The following is a 19958-nucleotide window of genomic DNA, read 5'->3' as shown; positions in this document are numbered from 1 at the left end:
AGTGTGTGACACATTAAATTTTCACGTTTTGCGTAAGATACACAACTTTCTTATACGTAACCATATATAAATTTAGGGAAAAATATTATTTTTTCATTTATGATTGTTTTTTGTCATGTTATATATATATATATATATATATATATATATATATATATACGTCAAGATAAATTAATCTATACTACCCCCATTATTAATTTTTATGAATAGCACGTTTATTTAAGAATAAAATATGGGCGGCGCAGGGAGAATCTCCATTGTCTGATAAAATTATATGAAAATTGCAATCTTGCTTTTTGTGTTTTTTTTTTAATTATATGATCTTTTAAATTACTAAATTTTATTTTTAGCCTTGTCAACATAACATCAACGAAGGTCGATACCATTTATATAAGCATCATCTTGAAACATGACTAAAATTGTAAAAAAAAAAAAAAAAAAGAAGAAGATAAAGACTGAAATTTGACAATTAATGACCAAAGTTGCAAATAAACAGATACATAGAACCAAAAAAATCTTATTTCTCCTAAAATTTGAAACAGTCAAATAAAAGAAAATGATTACAGTTTTTTGGTCATGTAGTTTGCACCTTTTTTGGTCTTATTAATGATGAATTTGTATTTTTAATCATGTAACTTGCATGTTTTTTCCATATAACTTCGTACGACGGCTTGAAAATTGCAATCAATACCATTTTTTGTTATTAATGTACAATTATTCTTGTGTCATAATAATTTTATATGTTTAATCTTATTGTTTCGAATTAATATAAATTAACACAAAATTTTAAAATAAAATCAGTTACCTATATTTAAATCTAAAAATATTAATATTAAAAACAATTATATAAGCAAATAACGCGTGAAATCGAGTTGTTATATATTTATAATGTGTTTTATGAGGATGCAGCTTATAAATTATAATTCCATCTAGCTTTGAAAAAGTAAAAAAAAAAAAAAAAAAAGTAAAATGAGTGATTTGGACTGACGTCATATTTTGGTGAACAAATATGATCACTAATTCTATTTTTGCTCCTAAAAAAATATATTAATATCGAGATTCTTTTAACAACTTCAGACAAAAAACGTGAAAAACACATAAACACACGAAAAGCATGAAAAAACGGGAGTATTTTTTAGTTAAAAATTCAATTTAACTTCTATATATTATGTATGAGTGGGTCTCATGTGAAACCATATCATGGATCTTAATATATGAGACATGTCAACCCTAATCATATTCACAATAAAAGTAATACTCTTAGCATAAAAAGTAATAATTTTTCATGGATGACCCAAATAAGAGATTCGTCTTACAAATACGACCCTTGAGACCGTCTCACTCAAGTTTTTACTATTATGTATTTATGTATGTGTCTATATATAAGATTGTGAATTACGCAAGCAAAAAATTAGAGCAACAAAATCTAAATATATTGTGAATTACGCAAACAAAAAATTAGAACAACAAAATCTAAATATCAATGTACACTAAATGCCAAAGATCATAATAATTTAGTCATAATTCAATATTCATCATATATATGGTCCTACATTCATTAAATAATATTAATCTACCAAATTCTTAACAGTCATTCAATTATTCATCCTACCAAAATAATGAATCCACTTGACATCTGATATATAATTAAAATCTTGTATAAATAATAAACTTTATATTTACTTGATCTTGACTATTCAAACTCAAACCCAGATATAAAAACATGGATAAAGAACTTGAGAAAGGCAATAACTTTTTTTAGTAAAATGGCAGTAAACAAGTCAGTTCCAGTGATTGATATGCAAGATTTCTCAACTCTGCCCCAGAAAATAGTGAGTGCCTGCGAAGATTGGGGTTGTTTCAGGCTTATCAATCACGGGGTTCCTTTTTCCCTCATGTCTGATATGAAGGATGTAGTACGTTCTCTTCATGATCTTCCGATGGAAATCAAGATGAGAAATTATAACCATCAGGAGCCTTCCAAAGGGTACACCCCACCTAACATGGCCAGTGCCTTTTTCGAAAGCCTGAGTTTATACGACGATGGCTCGGCCGTTGCTGTCGAAAATTTCTGCACTCAGTTGGATGTATCTCCTCAGCAGAGGTGAAATTATTATTTTACAATATTTTACCTTTAAATTGATTTATTTTAAGAATAAATAAAAGATAGAGAAGAATTCTGTGCTATTCAATAATGGCAATTTTTGAATCTTTTTACAGGGAGATCATCGTAAAACACACTTCTGCTCTTCAAAGTCTGGCGCAGCTCCTAGGGAGCAAATTAATGGAAGGTCTGGGATTGAATGGCGAGAAATTCAAGGAAGGAATATGCCAGTTCAAAATGAACAAATATAATTATGGACCGGAAACTGTGGGATTACAGGGTGCTGTAATGCATTCAGACGCTGGATTTTTCACCATACTACAAGATGATGATGATGTCGATGGTTTGGAGGCTGTGGACAAAACTACTGGAGAGTTGATCTCCGTTGATCATGTACCCGGAACACTTGTTTTTAACGTCGGAGATGCGGGCAAGGTAAGAGTGTGTGTATATACCTACAGTGCATATCTACGTGAGCATCGATGATGTGTCACTCATCCATTGGATGTCATATATATATCAAAATTATATATATTAATTTTTAATTTATATTTTATTCAAAAATCAATAATAAATTCAACTATTCCATTTTCATGACTCGTGCGTTTTATGACCAATAGCTCTTAAATATAATTAATGCGTATAAATATCAATTATTTATGTAATAAATCATGTGCATACATGTATAGGTGTGGAGTAATGGGAGGTTTCACAACGTGAAGCATCAAGTGCAATGCTACGAGGCTACCGTACGTATAACAATTGCCCTTTTCGTGTTGCCCGCCGAGGAGGAGACGGTTCGAGTGTTGCCGGGGTTGGCGGATGCCGATCACCCTGCCCTCTACGTGCCTTTCAATTTCAATCATTACAGAAGGCTACGAATCTCTACCAATTCACCCACCGGTGAAGCTCTTGAATTTTTCCGATCTCACCCGGAATTGTTGAACTAATTCATAAAGGATGTATGCAGATTTTTAATTCTCAATAATATTATAATATTTTATGGAGCTGTTATTTCTATTTTCTGCTGGTCATCGATTTTTCCCTGGATGAATTAATTCAAATAATCTGTCAGGGAGGAAAATGTTAATTATCATTTGATCACCTCATATGCTCGTTTTTTTTCTTTTTTTTTTTTGTTTTGTTTCGAATATTTGGTTTAAAGGATCATGATGATATTTTCTTCTTTATCTTTGATTGAATTGGTCTGTGGTAGTTTTTTTGGGACTTTACTGTCCAATAGTACGGGACTATTATCCGTGTGCAGCCTTGGATTCCACTCCTGGTATGCATTTCTCAATCGGCTCTATTTATATATGAGAGAACATGTATAGAAATGTGAAATTATTGTTTGGATTGCCTTCCACAAACTCGAGAAAATGTAGGTAGAAAGAATCGAACCACTAATTATTAATCAACACTTATTTATTTTACCAACTCGAACACGTCCTTAAAAAACATTATTATTCTTTTGCTATATACAACGCACATAGAGTTGTCCAAAAGGATGGATCCACCCAGACCCGTCTTAGTCCATCAAATGGGGCTGGTCATGTTAGCTCACCAATTAATGGATTGAGAAAAGTTCAAACAAATCTAGCCCAACTAAAATGGCAGGTTGGGTGGTGTAAGTCATCAAAACTTAAAATAAACAACAAATATTCATTTACCGATATATCGTATATTAACCTATATCCAAAAGTATAGGGTAAAAAATAGGGCAAAATAGGTAAACAAATATTTTCGACTATTTTTGCGATTTGAATGGGTCGGGTCTGTTGGGGTTTGCTAAGGGCTTTTTATTTTTAGTAGATTTGCCGCTTGAGTATTATTTCGATTTGATATTTGGAATGGGTTAAATGTTTGAATTATTTTGGATTTATTTTCTTTAGCTAAATACATGAAAATTCGGGAATTTTTTTTGGTTCTTTGATTTATGATTGTCTCTTAGCACCGTTATATCTTTTGTTTTTGTTTTTTCTTTTTTTTTTTTATAATTTTAGTTATTTTTCCAACGTGACTATGATGTGATACCAATGTAGTACTAACGTGTGTATTGTCACGTTAACAATCCCGATGAAAAAGAATAAAATAGTAAAAAAATTGAAAAACACAAAAATAAAATTGAAATTTTACAGCATAAAAGATCAAAATCAGAAAAAATTTACATATACATGGCCGAAAAACGGTTTCCCTAAAATTTATTCAAACTAAACAACTCATGAATGTAAAATTTCAACCAAAATTGCTTTTTTCGCTGCTTGGCAAACAATCAATAAACTATCAATCTAGAATTATTTCTATATTTTTAAAAATAAAATTCTTATCCACAACAGTGAGACTTGAGTTCATGGGTCTAGAAAGGGTATCCGGTTGTTGGGATTTTTCATCTCAAAAGCTCAACCATTTGGGTGACGACCATAATTAATCAAAAGCTCAACCATTTGGGTTGACGACGATAATTAATCTAAATCTTATTTACACTTGCCCACTCGTAGTGCACCTCGATATCTAATTGGGTCTAAGGGAATCTTCTCCCTGAATTTCATTTTTGGGGAAAAAGCTCCCCTCTCGTTTCCTAGTTATGATATATAACATACTGGGTTTTTGTTTTTTAAGGTTAAGTTGGCATCCAACTTGGAAAAGAATTGCCACCTGCAAGAACAAAATACCAATGTTCATTCTCCATGTCCTTAATCTATGTCTCTTACTCTTCATTTCCCGACCAAATTATTAATAGGGGCACAAATCGGACTAAAATAGTAAAATATGCAAAAATAAAGGATGTTGAACCTAATTTGACAAGTCCTTGGATTTTTAATTAATATAATTTTTTTCAAAGATGTTATTCAAGTGGTTCTTATTAGTTACTTGCGAGATTGGAATTATTAGTTACTTGCGAGATTGGAACCAAAATTACAAAATTGACATCCTTAATTTCCTTTAGTTTGAACGTCTGATGATACGAAGAAACTAACTAAATCCAAATAAATAAAATTACAAAAAATATATATCACACCTAATTTTTATTCCAATTTTTTTTTTTTTTACATTGATATATGCTAATTGAAACTTCTATGCACGGAGCCTTCTAAAATCTAAATACATGCCAAACTTTCAATCTCGACAAGTAATTTAATCTTTTCCTAAACAACGATTATATATAATAGGATGTAATAACGCGTTTTACAGCTTAAATAAATTAATCCATGAAAGAAAAGGACGTGGGATTACTTAAAAATCAGAGCCGATCCTCAAATTTACTGAAAATATAAATTAAAATCAATCCCGCATAACCTCTAGAATTAAATCCAAAAAATAATCCTTCCATGAGTACAAAGGAATGATCGGATTATTTCATCCTACCCCTGCAGGCACTGCCTGCAGGGGTACATCCAAGGGCCAGAAATTTTATTTTTTTTAATTTTTTTTTCCCCATGAGGTGGAATCTCAACCACTCATATGGGGTGTGGGCACTGCCCCCACACCCATAATCGAACTAACCGGAATGATCACGACTCTCGTCGCAAGAGCAATACAATTTTGCTAAGTTTCACAAAAGTTTCAAACGATCAGATTTTTAAAAAATTTGAAACGCGTTGAAGTGTGAGAGCTTAAAGCAATTTTTTAAAGTTTTAAGCCAAATTAATACAAGTTTAAACATAAAAAAGCGTTTTTAATTTAAAATTATAATTTTAATTGTCTAAAACGGATAAATAGAATAAATAATATACAAATATAATAAATTTAAATGTAATGCATTAATTTTTTTGGTCAGATTCTATTTTTTTTATATTGTATCATTAATTTCATCTCCCTTATCATCAAATATAAACTCAATATAATTGGACTACTTTAAAACATCAGCATTAATATTAGTTGTAGATTGTTTTTTAGTTTTTAAAAGTCGCACTTAAGCATATTTAGTTATATTTAATATGATCAAACTATGTTTGACCGAATTTGGCGAAGGCGAAGCATTTTAGGGAATTTTCAAGTTTAAATATGAATAAACGAGATTTAATTAAGCTTTTTAGAACACTAATTTTTAAATAAATATACACACATTTTAGCCCTTATAAAAAGAAAACTGATTGCAGCAGGATTTGAAAAAGGAATTGATCGTGATTTTGAACCTGTTCTTTCCATGACCCCTCTTAATTGAGATGAGACAGGAGATCCAATATTTGAATTGAAGTAGGAATCAATTAGATTCCATCATATATTGGGAATCAGGTCACGGACCGACCATAGAACCCTGTTCAATAAATGGAACGCATTAGCTGTCCGTTCCCAGGTTGGGCAGTAAGGGTCGGAGAAGGGCAATCACTCATTCTTAAAACCAGCGGTCTTAATTCTTAAAACCAGCGGTCTTAATTCTCACTGTACATATAAACATTATTACGACAATTACTTGGCACCTTCTCTATTCCTCGGAAATTATTTTAAACGCGACATACTCCACTTCACCTTCTCCATTTGACCATTAACGAACATACTCTTACATATTTTTGGTTCGTTATTATTTTCGGGAAATAAATTTGATATAATTATTTTAATAACTATAATTTAAGGAGTGGATCAACTCTTGAATCTCTTTTAGGTTATATATATAATTTGATATTTGGTTTTAAATTTAATAACAATTTGAACATAGTTTTGTAATTTGATTTTTACTAGAGTGTTGGTAATGTCAGCATTCCGAGGAAAATTGTACTAAATGTACACAAACACAGAAAAATTCAATTCATCGTATCAAAACCAAATTTCGACAAATTAAAAAATCCTAATTAGGCGAGTTTACAAAATAATTTTAAGACATTCTATAGCTAAAATTGTAACTATATTTATACTGCCGTCCAAAATTTAAAAATTACATTGGCCTTGTGTATAGGGAGCTTAGTTATATTGTATTATATAAAATAGAAATAAAAGAGGCTGAAACTTGATAGAAATTGCTTCAATTTGCAACTCATGACTAAGAATCATCCTCTTGTCCGTTATTATTTGTTTTGTAGTTGCAAGACTTTCCAGGATTGGAGCGCGCGGGGACAAAATTAATCTGCTCTTTTTATCACAATAAATTGTAAATTATTATATATATTTTGTATATTTTTTAAAAAAATGATTTAATTGATGATACTCATTCCTATGAACCGGAATGAAAGGATCGTACATATTTTTAAACTGATTAGAGGAGCAAAACCTGATTTAAGTCAATTTACAGTACTCAAATTGTTATTTATCCAAATGAATATGCTTGCTCACATGAGATCTGTTAGATATTCATGCATTTTAATTTTTAATTATGATCAAAAATTAGAATTTAATTAATTATTTTACAAATTAATTAATTTAGAATACATTGTAACATGATGAAATTTTGTAATTTTAAATTTGATTTTTAATCCTTTTAGTTAATATATAAGTAAAATTCATGTTAGTGCATTAACTATTTATAATATGTAGTTTGGTACGTAGGTACTTGAATTGGGGATTAAAATCAAATGGATACATTTATCTATTGTTAATTACAAAATCGGACACATATGTTCTAATTAAATAGGTTTAATTTAATTTAGTAAATTATTTTAAATTGAATTGACCTCTAAATTTTGTATATAATTAACGTAGAAAATGATCCAAAATTGACATTATTAATTTATATATAAAAAGAAAGAGAGAGAGAGAGCCTGATAAAAATAGAAAACTTGTAGCAATACATGAAATAATAAAATAGTACTACATGACCTTCTGCAGGACAAATGAATCATCCGAAGAAGGGGTGTCCAGATTTGTTGGTCTTTTCATCATAGGACACATGCAGTCGTAGGCAATGTCCTAAAGTTGATCCAATTGTATACAAAATGAGCCAGTATATTTTTCCACGTGGGTACTAATGCATTGGACAAGCTGAAAAAGGGCAATGCCCTTCGTATATGATCAAATAAATCCAAAGTATATATACAATAAATACTGAATTTCGATCCGTTTGTATATATAAACCTTCTATTAAAATATTTGTAATGGCCAATTCACGCAGATTTAAAATATCCCCCACTATTTTGAAAAGAAAGAATATAAATACCAATATTCTTTTATGTAATATTATTTGCATGAGATATCTGGATTTTAGCGTGGACTTCAAAATCAATGACAGTGACCAAGTTTCATCACGAAACGCGTATCTACGATGTTTCCAATTTTCAGCTTATTAAAGGACTGTAATTTTTCTATGCTGGAAGACAACCTGCTTAATTCATTCTCGCTGCTGTCACGTATTGTAAGGATCGGAGTCTCCTTGAGTAGAAAATATATATACTTGTTCAAGGCGTAAATAGGGTGGGAAAAATGAGTAACTCCAGGTGTCGAATGATGCTGTATTTTGTTCCACGTTCTTTTATCATGATATTCATACATGGTTTAGTTAGAGTCTTGAATTCTCCACATAACCAATCTTAAATTTCGAGGGATATATACCAGAGCTGTTAACATGATGTCTGTAATCTGTTTTTTGCAGCAATGAAGGATCTGATAACTCTGCCGTTGTCTTCGGGGTCATTGGTGGTGTCTGTGCGTTTGCTATATTATTTTGCTGGATTCCGGCATGTCTCCGCCGCACAAACGCACCAAAGAGTTCCCAAACTTCTCAGGCGGCTCCAGCCGCTGTAAATGGAGGATCTGTGCAGAAGGATCGCGATTCGATCATTGATGTGACGGAGCCTGCTGTAGCTGTAATAGATATCGCGGCTGAAGCTGCAGCTGCGGGTTGTGGTGGTGGTTGTTGCTGTGCTGGTGGTGGTTGTGGTGATGGTGATGGCGGTGGTTGCGGTGGAGATTAATAGCTGATCGTTGCGGAGTATATCATTTTCCGTTCATCTTCTCCAATTAAGTCGTCCTTTACGTTTTTTGGTATGAGAGCAATCGATGTAAAGTTTGTTTGCCTAAATTTTTGGATTGTGCCATATTATGATGACATGTTTGTATAAGATTAAGTAAATCGATTTTCACCTCATCTTCTCCAATTTTTTTTAATGAAGTTTGAATAGATTGGACAGCCATATATAGTATCATTTGTTATCATTTGATTTGCCCCAGGTAGTTCTTCTGATAATGCAATAACTTGCAAATCATGTTACACATGTAAATCGCATTGAGAAAACACTATACGATAGGTTCGTTCGAGAAAGTATTAGTAGGAAAATCAAACTCCTAATAATTGATCAAACGTTCACTTTGTTCACCAAATCGAACAGTCTCTCTTGAGACAACGCTTGATATATATTGAGTTTATATAATATAACAAATTTAAAAAGAATATCTCAATACAATAATTCTATGTAAGATAAAATGTATTAGTGGTAGCGCAGTGTTATGGAAATCTATTAACAACTATTCAGGACTCTGAAACGAATATCGTGAGCTAAAGAGATAACACCTACCAGCATTTGACATGTCACTTTTCCCCACGCACTCAAGTAAGATTCATACAATCGAATATTTATGAGCCAAGGTGAACTCACATTTTGGTAGCGAATTCATGTTGTTCAGATTGACCATGTACCCGGGTTGATAACTTGTCGTTCATTTGACTCACTTTCCGAGCCGAAGTCGCATTGTACGGTGGACTAATAATCCGATATACTGTTGTCTAGAGTTCCATTTATTCAATCAGTTAGTAGCTGATCAATGACCAATCAAGAGCCAATAACATTTCCGAAATCAAATCAATAAATGTGACATGTATAATATGATGCGATAAATATGAATAAATCAGTAATTTATGAATTTTTATTGTAATTCCAGGTCAAATGCGAAAAGAGGTCATAAATGAAGAAAATCAATAGTAAGCATCACGATAAAAACCTCACATTGTAGCTTACGTTTTCCCATCAGTTATCAATCTCAAACCAAGATAATTTTTTATAATATAATTTGAGTGATTTTACACTGGTTAAGACCGACAGTGAGTGATAAATCTTTAAAAAAATCTTTTTCATGCCACACTCATGCCAGATAATTTTTTTAATCTTTAAAAAGTAATATAAATTAGAATACAACTTGAAAAATCACCAAAATTTTCAAAAATGTCTAAAAATAGTTGCATATAGATTTGACCATCGCGAAATCACAACACATGATGGCGTGTATAGTACACACGCCTCCTTGGCATGAGAGAGCTTCGGCCACCAAACACAACCGAAACTTTTATAGTACTTTTATTTTATTGAGTTCTAAATTTTTTGTTCAGAATATATTTTGAAATTTCGAACCGATCTTACCCAGATTTTGAAACATTAAAATTGTTATTTGGCTTGTTCAGCCATCCAAAATAGTTTTTACGGGACTGTGATCAGGATGAGCACATCCGTAAACTATAAAATATTTTGAATAAGTTTTATGTTATGATCAAAACAAAATTCGTTCAAAAAAAAAACGAGAAAAACAAGTTGGAAGAAGTAACTATTTTAGAATTAGTTTTTCGAAATTTTCTAAAAATTGTTCTTCATGAACTCAATTTTTTTGAAAAGTTTAGGATCATGATCTTGTTACATCTCCAACAACGATGGTTTCTCGTTAAGAAATTATTGTGTAAAAATTTGGAGATTTGTGGACAAAGTTTGGTATTTTTCTCCTCGTTTTTTCCCTTTTTCTTTTTATTTTTGCTTCTCCTCCCACCTAATATTTCTCTCTAAACCCCACAAATTTTGATAAAACTTAGCTTTCTGATGAAAAATGCTTGTAACGGGACTTATTTATTGCAAGAGAAAGAAGGGATGAGTCACCTGTTCAAGTCTCATTTCAACAAGTGTCAAGCCCTGAAACACCCAAAAAATTAAAATGTTAAGGTGCATATATATTTCCAAGTGCCAACAATTTGTATAAACCACTCACAGCAATGAATAAGAAATTCAGAAATCAAGAACACCGATTTTACATGGTTCGATTTGATCTACATCCACGGAGGAGGCACTCTTCTCTATAATCGATTACAAAATTCCTGATCACACAAGTTTACAAGATCGTCTCACTCTTGTTTTCTCACATATACAGAGACACTTGAATTTCACAGAGAATTCTTTGGATTAATTTTTCACACTCTTTTTCTGTCGAATCAACAGCTGCATATCTCTACTCGTGACTTCCCTTTTATTCATCGAGTCAACTGCGCGAGTTCCAGCCCTTTAATTAACCTCTTGCCCCTTAGCAGTAATATGCACTTCACCGAATGGCTCATAAACAATATTTTTGTTATTAAAAAATTGCGAAAAAATGTATTTGTATTTCTAAGATTCGGATCCAAGAGGCTGATTGGTTGAGCCTTTGATCAACTAACTTGTAGTTAGTTCTTGTTTCTTGATCCACTTCGCATTGACCCAAATTGGATATCCATAACACCCGAATCCACACTAGCTTTGAATTTATATATTGTGAGAACAGCATTTATTATTTTGGTATCTCTAAGGGGTTGATTGTGTGTGTGTGTGTATATATATATATATATATATATTGCAGCACTTCGATATATGCAACTGATGATAAGAATATCACTAGTACAAAAATCGGATTTTACTTCGTCAGGCATTACTTCGGCAATAATAAATTACGAAGTAATATATTACCAATAACTTCAGTAATAACACAAGCGAAGTAAAATAATATATTTTACTTCGGATGTTTAAAAACACGGGCTTCACTGTATTTTTTTTTTATATTTTACTTCGCCATATCAATTTTGATGAAGTAAAAAATAATGAAAACATTTGATACTGAAGTAAAAAGATGAACAGATAAGTTTAATTAATTTAATATCGAATTTTAGCGACAGTTGAAGAAAAAACCGTCGCTAAATTATAACTCGGCGACGGTTTAATTTAAACCGTAGCTAAAGTTAGCGACAGTTAAATAAAAACTGTCGCATATTTTAAACTAGCGACTGTTTTTCTAAAACCGTCGCTTTATTTGGCGACGGTTTAAATTACACCGTCGTTAAAATTAGCGACAGGTGAGAGAAAACCGTCGCCGAATTAAACTTTTGCAACGGTTCAAATCAAACCATCGCAATTTTCAAAAAAATTCACCCGCACATATTTCCCTCCATTTTCTTCCACCACTTTCTATAAATACATACAAATTCTCTCCAATTTCTTCAACTTCACTTCACAACAATTAAATTTTTTCTCACTTACACGATTTTACAACTTCACAACACTTAAAATTTTTATTTCTTACACGATTTTACCACTTCACAATACTTAAAATTTTTATCTCTTACACGATTGTACCAATTCATAACACAGATTTATTAAATTATTAATTTTTTTTTTATTTTACCAAACATATTAGCGACGGAATTCATGTTAAAAACTGTCGCTACTTAGCGATGGTTTATGTATAAGTTCAGTCGCTAAATAGCGACGGTTTTTAGCATGAGTTCCGTCGCTAAATTTAGCGACGGCCATTTATAGACCGTCGCTATATTTAATAAACCGTCACCTTCCCACACCAGCCAAAGACTTCAGCAATTAACTACCTTATTACTTCATATAATACGCGAAGTAAAAAGCGATTTTTCACATAGTGTATCAACAAAATATGAAATACGAAGAAGAATATAGCGAGATGATTACATTTTTAAAAAAACTTTACTGTTTTTTTTTAAATGAAAGACGAAGAAGAAGAGTAAGATAATTACATTTTAAAACAAATTTATTGATTTTATTTTAAAATATATTTTGAGAGATTACAAAAAGATACTGATACAACCTAACGGATTAGAGATATCGATATGTGCCCAGTTTTTAATTTCAATTTACTAGACACTCGACATGGTACATAAGACAGAGAGAAACACATTGTGTCCAAGTTAAATTAGTAACACTCCTTTTATATGTTAAGACATCATGTTCAATTGGACAGTTAGTGATCTTCGTATATTTTTGTTTTTATTACTTATTAATTGAGATAATTAATTGAATATATTGTATTAAAATATAAAAAGATTGTTACTCTAGATATAACACAAATATTAAGTCGTTTTTATGAGATATATATATCTTGATAGAGTTATTTGCATCAAACCTCTTCGTGAAATATCGAAAATGTATGTTTCTTTCCTATGAAAATTAAATAGACATCCTTGACCTTAACATTTTATAAAAGTTGTAGTATCATCTGCACCATCTGAAAATCTGGAAATATTTTGATAATAACTCATAGACTAGTGATCAAAATGATCAGTGGCAAAATAGTTAGAAAGAAAACTCAATTTGCTATACTGGTTTAGACGTTATCTATGTCAACTGAACGTGATTGTTGTATCCGTGTCATCCAGCTCGATCTTGCAGCGTCTTGTTAACATAGCTAACGTTCGAACTAATCTAGTCGACCTGATATATAACTTGTATAAATTAAGTTTTTTCTTATTAAAACTGTCCCACTACTTGTTGTTAAATTGTCAACCGTTGTGATTACCACTGGTCTAACTAAACTGTTTCCATCCAATAAGTCTAGCCGTTCAGTAATACTTTTTAACAACTTGAAACTGTTAAAAACATTTTGAAGACTTCCAAATAAATATAAAAATGTTTATTCATCACTTCTAAATAGGTTTCTGATTCTAACAAGTGATATAAGAGAGGTTGTTCTTGAACTCTAATAACTAAATTTAAATGACATAATTTAACAATTTTTTTATTTGGATGAATTAGTTAACTATTTAATTTAAGCCTTAAAATCTTAATATATGAGCGAGCCTTTTTAAATATGTTAGTCAATTTCTGTATTGAATTCAGTACAATAATATTCTGTTTAAAATTATAATATCCAGTCCCAATGTTCTAACTATATTATAAATTTTTTTCTAAAAATAAAAATTTATTATTAATATAACTGGGTCTGGCTGGATCGAGAATCACGTCGGGAATATATTATATGCTTGATCCCTCTTTTTACATTGATTGAGACGAGAAAATTCCCAAAAATCAGGTTGAGATATTTTCAAAATGAAAATGAGGCGAGGTTCAAGATGTGACTAGATTCAGGAAAAATTTTCCGCCCAAGTTTACATCTCTAACTTTGTTTTCACACATGCATATATTATCTCTTGAGTGTGAAGATTTGGTGTAGGGGGAGGGATCATATCAAGTGTGTGTCTCATGTAAGATCATCTCACGGATCATAATATGTGAGACGGGTTAACTTTACCCATATTCACAATAAAAAGTAATACTCAAAGCATGAAAAATAATACTTTTGTATGGGTGACCCAAATAAGAGACTCGTCTCAAAAATACGACCCGTGAGACCGTCTCACACAAGTTTTTGCCTCATATCAATCACAACACATGCATACTATATATTTATAGAGTGGGTCTCATGTGAGACCGTCTCACGAATCTTAATATGTGAGACGGGTCAACCCTATCCATATTCACAATAAAAGTAATACTTTAGCATAAAAAGTAATACTTTTTCGTGAATGACCCAAATAAGAGATATATCTCACGAATACGACCAGTGAGACCGTCTCACACAAGTTTTTGTCATATTTTTATAACGATGATAACTTAGGTTAATATTTGAAAGCAAAAAAAAAAATGTATTTTTGGTCTTCGTAAGTTTTTTTTTATTTACTTTTAGTTTGTTATATTATCAAATTTTATTCTTAATTTACTGTTTTTTTTTTCTTTTTTTTTGTGTGTGTGTAATTTTACTCTTTTCTGAATGGTGTTGATGTAAGTAATACTGATTTGTATAGTACAATATCGGTTCTAGGGAGAGTGTCACCAATGAGACTGCGTAGAGCCTCCATCTTGATGAGGCCTCCAACTTTTATTTATTTATTTTTGTTTTTGTTTTACGTTTAAAATCTTAGCATATCTCTCAATTTCTTTTAAATTCTTTTTGAAATTGTGGTAAAGTTTGTATAATTTCTCTTCCTTTATTTGTGTTAAAAAAAAACCCAACTTTCTTATTAAAAAAGCTCTTTTTTCTTCGTTAAATTGCTCCACCCAGGTGAGCTATGTTTCTCAAATTAGGTAGATTATATATCATGCTATTTTTTATTGAATGTAATTTTTCATGCTTTTGTGTGTTGCTGTTGGTATTTTTATATTTAATAATTGATTTGATTTTTGGTTTCTGGGATTCTTTGATCTTAAATTTCGTTTATTTGTTTCTTGAACTGATTTTTACTCAATTCAATCATAATTATATCTTGTATCAGATAGAATTTAAAGTATAATTTTTATTTGTTTTGTGAGAAAAATCAATTATTGACGTTTCATTATTTTGATGATTCTTATTACATTTGTATTATATATAGATCCATCACTGACTCGTTAGATTAGGCTTATGAAGTTAATTCATTGAGTTTTTTTTTTTAGTTTATATATGTCATTTTTTATAATTTAATAAATTTACGTAATATATTATATATTTTTGACAATTAAGTGAATTTAATTGTCAGCTCAGATGTAATATTTTTATTTAATAAAAAAATTTATGTAGGACCTTCTCCTAAAAATTAGTCTAGGATCTCCAATTTTCTGGATATGACCTTAGTGTATTGTCACATCAATATTACTGATTAAAAATAATAAAATTATCAAAAATCAAAAGATATATTACTAAGACTGAAATATGATAATATCAATGAAAAAATAAAAAAAAAGACATAAAAGACAAAATGTGTGGTTAAACGTGCATAAATGAATGTAGTAATGAGATGAGTGAGTTCTTGGGAGTTCTCGTGCTTCAAGCTACTGACGTTGTTTCGTTTGATTTGGTTGATTAGGTGGACCGTAAAAGACTGACATCAAATTTTAACGAGTAATATTGTCTCTGTTGATGAGAAATCCAAATCCGGAGGTAGAGAAAAAAGTAAGAAAGATCCATAAAAGATATGAGACTACACTTACAGATAGACACGCACCACTCGAACTCATAAGCTTAACATCCTGACTCATTAGCACAAAAGTATGTGTACTACCCGTTGCTACAAATATTAAAAAAAAAAATTGTTTCTTGACCAACAAACATAACTCTTTAACATAATATCAAGCGCTTGACATAGAAAAAAAAATTACAATTTTCGGAAATCAAAGTAAACAATGAAATAACATAACCTTTGGTTACTGTCCTATTTAATTTGCATGAGGTGAGTGGTGGAAGTATTCTTGGGGTGTGAGTGGCCATTTTTATTTTTTTTAGGAGAAGTGAGTGACCAAATTTCAATCCAACTCCAAAGCATATTGATTAGACACCTGACAAATGTTTGGTCTCCAAAGTGCATAATTACCAAAAAAATGCTCCTTTTTATGCCTCCACTTACCAGCACAGCCATTAACAATAAAATATAGACAGTTGTAATTAATTTACAATTATCATAAAGTTTATCTCATCGTTTTAATTAATGTACATGTTTGAATGTGACTCAACCAATTTAATTTGTCAATTGGTGTTATCCATGATAAAGTAGAAATATTTTGGTAACATGTTGAACCGAAATAAATCGACCAAATCTGAAAATTAAAACGTGAAACAATATCTTTAAACCGATCGGACTCGTGCTCACTGGTCAATACCTATCTAAAATGTAAACATATAAAAGACATTAAATTGACCGTGTAAATAAGATTCCTTCAGAAAAGCATGGGTGAACTTACGTTTCATTTAAGATTACGAAAATGATATATTAAAAGTAATATTATCCCAAACAAACCAACAGATAAATAAATATATAATAAATCGAATAGCATATATGTTTCAAAAGAGAATTTCGAATCAAATTACCTAAATAAAAAACGTAATGGGCATCGATCTAACTGGTGATATGATCTAGCACAAACAAAATTCTGTCCAAGGCATTTAAATCAAGTTGTACATATTATAGATCATCAGAGTATGAGATCGAGATGTCATATTGAATATCAGTAAGTTTGTAACGTCTAAAAAATTTGACGATTGTCTCTATTGTAACAAGATGTATTTTTTCAGCGTGTTTATGTATTCACTTACATTCATCATATGAAACTTTTCAAGAGGTCATTCATATCTGAATTGCTCCAAATCAAACACGCTTAATTTTAGAGTTCATCGGGAAAAAAGATATATCTTTTTTATATGAGCACCTATCAAATTTTTTAAGCATTCCTCAACTCCACAGTTTTATACCTGAACAGTTTTAGAATCTCTCTCATTTCGATGTGAGTTTCATTCATGTTCTCTTCGTCTAGAAGTCTGTCGAGAACAGCTCATCATCTATACAAGTTTATGACACCAACAATCACCATGTTCTCTTTGACCCCGGTTTTTACAAAGCTAGTCCTATTTTTGTATATAAAGCTTGTACATTTTGATTTATTACTATGTTAATATAACTTTATTTTGGCATTAAAAAATATATATTGAATTGTCTCTCTTCCTTTACTGTTCCATATCTTAGAAAATATTTTATGTCTTGTCCTAACACATGTTCCAGTCACAAGTGGTAGACAAAGACATTTATCTACAATCCTTTACCAGTGGAAGTGTGGATGCATTATTATATATCACTAGGAACATCGAGTACATGCAATTAATTTTTCATTTCTCAACCACTGAAAGAGACCTCAATTAAAGGACATATAGCAAAATCAATTTTCAACAATTTTTAAAACTGCCTTTATTTATTTATTTATTTTTTACCTTTACTCTTCAGGATGTCTACTTGATATCTAGAAAATAAACACATGCCTTTATATGTATGAACCTAACAATTTATACTTTAAATAGCATGCTATTTAGTTAATATGATATCAGAATGCAATTAAGGGGTCAGATCTCAACTGATCAGGTTCAATATCATAATTTATGAAGAAAGAATTTACACGATATGCCTAAAATATATCAACGAGAGAAAATATCTAAAAAATATCATATAATTTAGCTATCACCAAATTATATAATATATTCTCTTACTTTATTGGAAAGATTTTATTGCCCGGCTATATAAAGGGTACTTTTCTTGAGGAAAACCAGAACCATTGAGTAGCCCAAGTGCAGTTTCACCGCTGATCATCAGTATAATATTTTTTTTCTTGCAAGTAGTTGTATGGCCACAGTGGTAGCTGAAAACTGGGAATACATTGAGAAGCAGGAGGATGATTTCGAAAGCTTGGAGTTCTCGCATGTCAATCAAGGCCTTCTCATGTCATTACTCGACGAAACGCAAGTCGATGATTGCGACGACGAGAGGCTGACTAAAGTGATCCAGTCTCTGGAGGCCGAAATCAAGCCCGACGACAGCCACGATTCGAACGAGTACTGGAACGACGAATCCAGCGGCCAAGATTGGTCGATGCCGCACGATCTTGATGACCACAATTGGATGGACGTGGAGTTTGCGCCGAGTGGTGGTAACATGGAGAAATATTGGAGTACTTTTGAGAACAGTCGTGAACAGGGGATTGCTGGTACGAGTGTTCTTGATCAATGGACAGACGATGAAACTCACTTCGTCTCTTCTGTTGTAAACGATGATACCTCATCTTTTGTTTAATTATTGCCAGGTTAATTTGCTATTAATAAGAGCTTTTCGTTTCGATTATATCAGAGTACATTATCTCCCTTTTGTAAGTATTTTCAACACTACAATTTTTACGGATCAAGATGGTGCTGTCTATTAAAAAAAATTATTTTTTAATATTATAGTTCTTTTAAAATTTTTTTTTTAATCTTGTTAAATTTATATATATTTCTTGAATTTAGATGTTAATTTTATTTTTATTACAAATATGTTATTAATAGAATTTTAACTTCTATATATTAGAGATATAAGAAATAATCTAATTATAAAAAATTTACAAAAAAATTATTTTAGTTGAATCAATCGATCAATTAAAAATAATATCAAAAAATTGATACCATATAAAAAAAAAATTATCTTGTATAATATTTTTTGCTCGAATACTTAATATTTTTTTACTTTTTTTTTTGAAAATTGGATTATTTCTTAAATTTCTAAGAAAGAAAAAATATTTTTGTATTTAAAAATTTAAAAAGAAATGAGAAATATTAACAATAGTTTTTCAAAAGAATTAGAATATAAAAAAGCCAACAATATTATTATTTTTATTACAAATATGTGATTAATAAAATTTTAATTTCTAAATAAAAAAATAACAAGATAAAAAAATTAGAAAATAATTTTTTTAAAAAAACTATAATATTAGAAAAATTTGAATGTACCGTCGTTTTTTCTTGTCACATATTTGTAGCAAAAAAATTAAATTTTTATAATTAACAATTTTATAAAAAAAGAGTTGAAAAAATTATAAAAGAAAAAAATAATAAGAGAGACGTCATTTTACCCTCACAATATATATTTCTAACGAAAATTTAAATTATAACTTTAAATTGGATTATTAATCATATATTTTAATGTAAAAATATAATTTTGATTTTGAAATAATTAAAATATAAAAATATCAATTTTTTAAAAAATAATAACTTTTTTTAACAAACAGCTCCCACTTCCCAGAGCAGAGGATCTTGATCCAATTTTTATCTATATCTATATATATGTATGTATATTTTGTATATTTTTTTAATTACAACCATAAAGCACGTAATTATTTCACAATATGAAAAATTAGACGATTTTCTCGTATCAATAAAAAATTACATTATTATTAAGAATAGTGGAATGATGGAAATCCAATTGCATTTACCGGACTCAGATTTGATTATGATATATGATCTTTTTCGAGTGCCATCTTCTCAGTAACATGCAAAGACTGCAAGTGTCCGTCCGTCCCACACAAAATAATTACGTGGTTGCTTTTGGATCAACTTTACGACCGAGTTGATA

General features: G+C 30.5%; 2 protein-coding genes across 2 annotated transcripts; both read left to right on the top strand.

Annotated features, from left to right (window-relative positions):
* Window positions 1–1672: 1672 nt before the first annotated feature.
* LOC140814289 (2-oxoglutarate-dependent dioxygenase DAO-like) lies at window positions 1673–3109 on the top strand. Its single transcript, XM_073173227.1, has 3 exons — window positions 1673–2104; window positions 2221–2539; window positions 2794–3109. Exons 1-3 carry the CDS (start codon window positions 1767–1769, stop codon window positions 3052–3054), a joined length of 918 nt encoding a protein of 305 aa, XP_073029328.1. The 5' UTR covers window positions 1673–1766; the 3' UTR covers window positions 3055–3109.
* A 5223-nt stretch (window positions 3110–8332) lies between these two features.
* Window positions 8333–9080, top strand: LOC140815294 (uncharacterized). Its single transcript, XM_073174421.1, has 2 exons — window positions 8333–8469; window positions 8625–9080. The coding sequence occupies exons 1-2, from the start codon at window positions 8456–8458 to the stop codon at window positions 8944–8946; spliced, it is 336 nt and encodes a 111-aa protein (XP_073030522.1). The 5' UTR covers window positions 8333–8455; the 3' UTR covers window positions 8947–9080.
* Window positions 9081–19958: the final 10878 nt, after the last annotated feature.

Source organism: Primulina eburnea, chromosome 15, assembly GCF_022965805.1.
Source record: "Primulina eburnea isolate SZY01 chromosome 15, ASM2296580v1, whole genome shotgun sequence".
Classification (NCBI taxonomy): Eukaryota; Viridiplantae; Streptophyta; class Magnoliopsida; order Lamiales; family Gesneriaceae; genus Primulina; species Primulina eburnea.
The sequence above is the reverse complement of the archived record's forward strand: the minus strand, read 5'-3'. Positions and strand labels throughout refer to the sequence as shown.